At 57.1% G+C, this 6,000-nt stretch overlaps 2 protein-coding genes across 2 annotated transcripts; both read right to left on the bottom strand.

The window, feature by feature from the left end:
- Positions 1-656: 656 nt before the first annotated feature.
- On the bottom strand, positions 657-1,716 carry JN550_012857 (uncharacterized protein; the record flags this gene model as incomplete). Its single annotated transcript, XM_049311379.1, has 2 exons — positions 657-1,376; positions 1,513-1,716. 2 exons carry the CDS (start codon positions 1,714-1,716, stop codon positions 657-659), a joined length of 924 nt encoding a protein of 307 aa, XP_049165184.1.
- Positions 1,717-3,602: 1,886 nt separating this feature from the next.
- JN550_012856 (uncharacterized protein) lies at positions 3,603-5,928 on the bottom strand (the record flags this gene model as incomplete). Its single annotated transcript, XM_049311378.1, has 2 exons — positions 3,603-4,894; positions 4,959-5,928. 2 exons carry the CDS (start codon positions 5,926-5,928, stop codon positions 3,603-3,605), a joined length of 2,262 nt encoding a protein of 753 aa, XP_049165183.1.
- Positions 5,929-6,000: the final 72 nt, after the last annotated feature.

Raw genomic sequence — 6,000 nt, 5'->3', positions numbered from 1 at the left:
TCAGTACGCGCCATTCTCCTAGCACTAAGATGTTCATCGTTATTGCGTCCAAAGAAAATCGACTTCAATCTTCATGAGAAAGCTGAATTTTGAGAGTCACTAGTTGCTAGGCAATGAGTGTAGCACACGCCTGCTGGGTGGTATCAAAGCATGTTATGTCAAACGTTCTCAAACCGGCGGTGCGGCGCGGAGACTTGGCCGGCCCAGGCTTGGGAAATGAGTGGTCTGTCCATCGACAACTCAACCCGGGCAGCAACAGTCACTGATATATGGAGCTAGTCGCAATGGAGCCCTCGTCCATGTAAAACCGTTTGTATACAACCTGTGACAACCATTCGAGGGATGCATCGATTTAGAATATTTGTATTGTCATTGAATCCTGGATTGAACTACACAGGGAAGGCCTGGGAACCAGAATCTGGTCCTTTGACTGCCTCACATAAGTTTACTACATGTATTGGGGAAATGGCACTGTGCCACCACGGCATCAAAAGGCAAACCTACTCAGAATCGGCCAAATCAGTGTCAGGTCTTCATCTAGATATTGAGTTGCGGCAATTTCCCAACTCGGTACATCAAGCTCCTCGATCCATCAGCCGATTGCTAATATACACCACTGTGAGGTGTTCGCAACACCCAGCGACATCAGCCGACCCTCAAGCCTCTCCCAAGTAAAAATCATACTGCAACTCCCACCTGGGCTCTCCATCCCCCTCCCCCTCCCGCCTCCTGAACTCGACCAGCAGCTCCTCCTTGACGGCGAACACGGCATCGTCGGCACAGCGCCGGTCCTCGCGGTCGAACACCTGCGTGGTCAGGGGTAGGAACCCGGGCCTGCTGACGATGAAGTGGATGTGCGCCGGGCGGTACGGGTGGCGGTCCAGCAGCTCCAGCAGCCGCCCCGCGGGCCCGTCGGACGGGATAGGGTACGCCGTCGGCCGCAGGCACAGCATCGAGTAGCGGCCGTGAGCGTCGGTCCGGAACCGGCCCCGCAGGTTCATGTCCGGCTGCGCCGGGTCCTGCTGCTCGTACATTCCGTTGGGTCCGGCCTCCCAGACGTCCACGAGGGCGTCGGCGATGGGTTCGCCTGTGGTGGATGACAGGACACGGCCTGAGAGGTGAGTCAGTGACTGGGCGGCGGCTTTGGCCCACTCGGCCGAGGTGCCGGCCGTGGAAACGATGCTGGAGCCGTTGGGGAGCACCGGGGCGTCGGCACGGTAGAAGGGGCCCAGCACGGCGGATGGGGTGGCGTCAGAGCCCTGCTGTGCGAGGAGCTTGGAGGTGATCTCGTCGGCTAGCGATTCTAGGCCGAGGATGTCGCAGAGCAGCTGGGTCTCATTGCGTTTGTTATCCGACATCTGGCCTGCCTCGTTGATCTACGAATTTCGGTTAGTTCCTTGTGAGTCCTTTTTTAGGGTCGAGACATCACAAGGTCTCGAAGTCGACGGCGTCTGCGTAGCGAACAGCTTGTTTCTCGCGCCTTTTATGACATTCAAGCATAGGATAGCTCACCAATTCAACTCCAGCAGTCCACTCGGCAACCGTGAGGTCAACCTCTCTCGCGAAATCGTGCAGGTGTCTCAAAAGGCTAGGCATGATCTGAGCAAGGCGTGGGTTTGCATTTGGGCCCGTGGCAGCAATGACCATATCCGTGAACTTTGGGTCATAGGTTGGCTTCGCTGTTTCACCAGTCTTGTCGTGTTTGGTGTTCGCCATGTTTCTCTCTTTGCGATCGGAGTCGCGGTTTGGGTTGATACGAACTCCCGAGAGTTTGCGTCGATGGACGCTGATCAGGTGGGCTTGTCTTGTCTCTTCCAAGGCAGTTCTCTCTGTCTTGCTACAGTAGTGGCAAGCTTGGTGTGTAGAACGTGCAGAGGTAATTGACGGTTGGATAACACTGATAATTCTGTTGATGGCCATAAGCCCCAATGTGGAGGATGAGTCAAGGATAAATAGCTCCTCGACTGAGATTGCTCATTCCGCAAAGATATCTGCGAAAAAGAAAATAGCAAAGTAGATTCATACTAGTAAGCCAGGAGCCAAACCAGGCCCGGACGCTCGTCCCTGGATATCCCATATTGGCACGTTCCACATCATCACAAACTCGACGACGCAACCGGTCAGATGCCTCACCATCCCCACCTTCAGACATCACAGCCAGGACGCAGGATGTATTCCCTGTCCTGTGGCATCCCGCTTCCAGGACCGGAAGTCGGAGTTGTTCACAGTATTAACGTCGGAACACCGATCAATAACTCGGCAACTGCATCTTCTACGAAGAAACCCGCGGGCCACGTGTGATACAGAAACCACTTGGCAGATCACCAGCCACCATACCTCGTTTCGTGTGTCACGTCTTGTCGTACAGCATGCGGCGACGCCGTTGGGACAGATCGCAGACCCACGTGTCGCAGGAGCGACGTTCGTTGTATCTACCCACCGGCTTCTTGCACCATGCGCGCAGCCGCGCGATCCAGGCCGCCGACCGAGCCCGTGGGATTACCGTGCTTGCTTTTCTCCCCTTGCGATGCTTCCTGGACACCTTTTTTTCCTTTTTGGCGGCGCCATGTCCACCTGGCAGGACCTGGCGTGTTGGATGTGTAGTCGATCTGAGACAAGAGCCATAGGGCTGAAGTCTATCCATACCAAGATAACGCCGGGCCCGGACGAGTCGGTGAGCAGCGAGAGCCGCACGCGAGATTCTAGTTGGGGGCTTTTGCGTCTACACCGTGCACCCGTTATTGGTACTCCGAAGGCATAGTAAGAAGAAGACGCCTTCTTAGTCTCGAGCCCACAGCCTGCCTTATCAAATAGCCCATCATAATGCGCCTAATGCATCTTCTGGGACAGTCTCGTGAGTCGACCTTATCTAAAATTTCCCTCTAGAACCTGTGGAACGGCGTATGAGCGAGATCCATGTATATCCCTCGAAAACCCAGCAGCCTTCGAGAATCCCATATGGAATCTTGCCTTTCTTCCCGCAGATAATAAAGCCATGCGCAGCCCCTTGAGATGAGGCGGTCCCGCCAACACATACGGACTCCTCCCGCAGCCCTACAAACATGCATGTCGGGGGCTAACGGGGTGCGGTGGACAGGACCGCGCGGGCCAGCAACGTGTTTGTGCCACCTTGAATACCCGGACAGGGGCAGCAGCGGCAGCAGCAGCAGCAGCAGCAAAGGAGGGCAAATTAGGGCCGCGAGTTTGGCACGCAGGGGCGCTGGAATGGGCAAATTCGGAACACATAGCTTGCTTGGTGGTCGAAAACGGATATTTGTTTGTTAAGGGTTATCCCATCGACTCAAATCAGGAACGACCCCTGAGGAGCTGCCGCCTTTAGTAATTCAACATAGGCTGCCCATTCCCGTGCAGTGTTTGGTACATAAGTTACATTATTGCCTATCTACAGCCTCTCTAATCGACTAAATTATAGACTGAAACGCCTTCGCAAATGCATGCCTGCCTGGGACGACAGCGCGCCCGTCGGGCGTCTGAGCCAGGCAACCCCCTGAACGCCTTTACCATGACGGCTGAAAATGAATGCGGTCGACCGATGGGGATATTTTACCATGTATCATACCAATGCAACGCTTTCCTGCGGCTCAGTCCTCCTTCAAGTCCTCGACGGCGCCCTCAAAGTCGCCATCCTCGATGACCTCCTCGTCGAGGTCGTCGGTGGTGTCGCCGTCGGTGCCGGCCGCGTTCCTCAGCAGCAGGCTCTGCAGGTCGTCCTCGTCGATGATGCTCTCGAGGCTGCCCCGCCTGAGGCCGCGCGTCTCCCTGCGCCCGCGCTCGATCATGCGCTCGACCTTGAGCCGGTTGGCGATGAACTTGAGCTTGGGGAAGGCGCTCTGCTGTCCCTCGTGGATCATGCGTGCCAGGGGGTCTGGATCGGGATCCGAGAGGATGCGCAGGACATCGCTGGGCTTCGATTTGGGCCAGATGGTGATGGTGCCGCTGAATTGCTGCAGCCAGAGTTGTGACCAGTCCTGGCCTAGGGGGCGCGGTAGGAGCTCGAGATGCTTGAGCACCTTGAGCCATTTCGTGAGGTCTAGCTTGATGTATTGTTCTGTTGCGGAACCGAGGTACCCGCCACGCCAACCACGTCCTTTGCGATGGGTGACGGGCGAGCCAACAGTGCCTCGCGACGAGAAGAAGAACAGGGAAATGTGCGGGTTAACCTGACTGACGATGGTGAAGTTGACGTTGAAGTGGAGGTTCAAGGCCTTGATGGGTATATCAGTCCGCAGACTGCCGTCTTTCCACTTGTGACCAAATGAGTATGGGCTCAGAGTGCCGTCCTTTGACTTCATCATGAGCACCACAGGATTCAGAATGCCAGGAACCGCAGCCGAGGCCAGAACAGCTGACCAAATGACACAGTCGGGGCTGGTCAGGTAGTTGCAGAGAATGGTCGGCGAGTGAGGATCAGCTGGGACGCATGAGACATTGAGAATACGACCAGTCCGCTCATACGCCTCTCGGAAGGTCATCGACCCGTGAGCCCACCAACTGCATTGACGGGCCCAGTCGACTGAGTCGAATCGGGCCCCCGTCTTCCACCATCTCGCGACCCACTTGGTGATAGGTTCCGAGCAAGCGGTGATCTTGTATGCAAGAGCCGGGACAAGCAACTGCTTCAGCTCCTCGTTTGTTCGTGTGGCAACGAGAGCGGCCACCAAGGCACCACCACTCGTCCCTGTGATGACGTCTGGGATGAGATCTGCCTCGAGCAGAGCCTTCACGACTCCAAAATGATAGTATGCAAAAGTGGCGCCACCGGATAAACATAAAGCGGTGCGACCGTAGTTTGCGTGTAAATGCTTGAATAGCGTCTGCTTCTGTTCGAGCGGTAGCTGGGTAGTGTTCACAAGCAGACGAGTACTCTTCTCAACTGTGAAATGTTGTCAGCGGCGAGCACTCTCTAAAAGGCAGTAATGCATGGGGGAACCACATACCTTCATCAACAAAGTTCTGCACCAGGTTCTTGGTGCCATAATAAGTCTCGCTGTATAGCCTTGCGTTTTCGACGCCGACAAAGTTGCTCTTGACGCAGGCCTCAATAAGGGCCTTCAGCTCCTCTATCGGCGGCTTCTCCCCCGCAGCCGTGTTCTTGGCGCCGTTCGAGACGCCCAGCGGGCCCGTCTTCTGGGTCTCGAGGGCCTCGGCCTCCTGCCTGAGCTTCCTGATCTGCTCCCAGACGCGGCGGACCGTCTTGGAGTCGTAGTAGGCGTACTCGTTCTCCTCCCTCCAGCGGTGGTTGCCCAGGTAGGCGTCGAGGTCCTTGGCGGCGTTGGACCAGTCCCTGTAGTTGCTGGTGGCGCGCATCTTGCGCCGCAGCTGCTCCCGCTGGCCGCGCCAGGCGACAAAGTACTCGTAGCCCCAGACGTACAGCCGGGTCGTCATGTAGGCGACGCCGAGCCCGATGATCCACAGCAGGGTGCCGAACAGGAAGGGCCACCGCAGCAGGGCGTACAGGTAGCCCTCCCGCGCTTCGTCGACGCTGCGGCCCACGGTCCCCCTCTTCCTGCGCCGCTTCCCCGGCTTGGATATCCTCTCGTTGACAGGAGCCCAGTCATTCTGGGCAGAGATGAGCAGCCCCGCCTGGCTTCCGTGCCGATGTCGCAAACTGCTGTTACTGTTGGCAGATGGGCTGCTCCCCAGAAGCGGGCTCGGCGGCTGTTCCAGGTTGGCGCCGCTGTTGCTGCGCAGCGTGGGACTCTTCAGCAGCGAGCCGTCGTCGGCCGAGGCGGTGAGGGGATCGGGGGCGCTCAGAGCCGACTTGAAGGCCTCGATGTCCTCGGGGCTCAGGAAGTCGACGTCGGCGTCGGGCAGGCGACGGTGGTCGAAGGCCTCAGGAGGGAACCCGTAGTCATGGTAGGGCTGGCCGAGAAAGGTGACACGACGCGACTTCTTTTCATTCGCCATGATCGCTGTGGCCTTTGGGCAGGTTTGTGGACATAACGATTATTTCAAGTCGTTCGGAATCGACATGGAAAG

The sequence above is a fragment of the Neoarthrinium moseri genome (assembly GCF_022829205.1).
Source record: "Neoarthrinium moseri strain CBS 164.80 chromosome Unknown scaffold96_Wmoseri_CBS_16480, whole genome shotgun sequence".
NCBI classification, from domain to species: Eukaryota; Fungi; Ascomycota; class Sordariomycetes; order Amphisphaeriales; family Apiosporaceae; genus Neoarthrinium; species Neoarthrinium moseri.
Note: the sequence above shows the minus strand (reverse complement) of the source record. Positions and strands in the feature narration are given on the sequence as shown.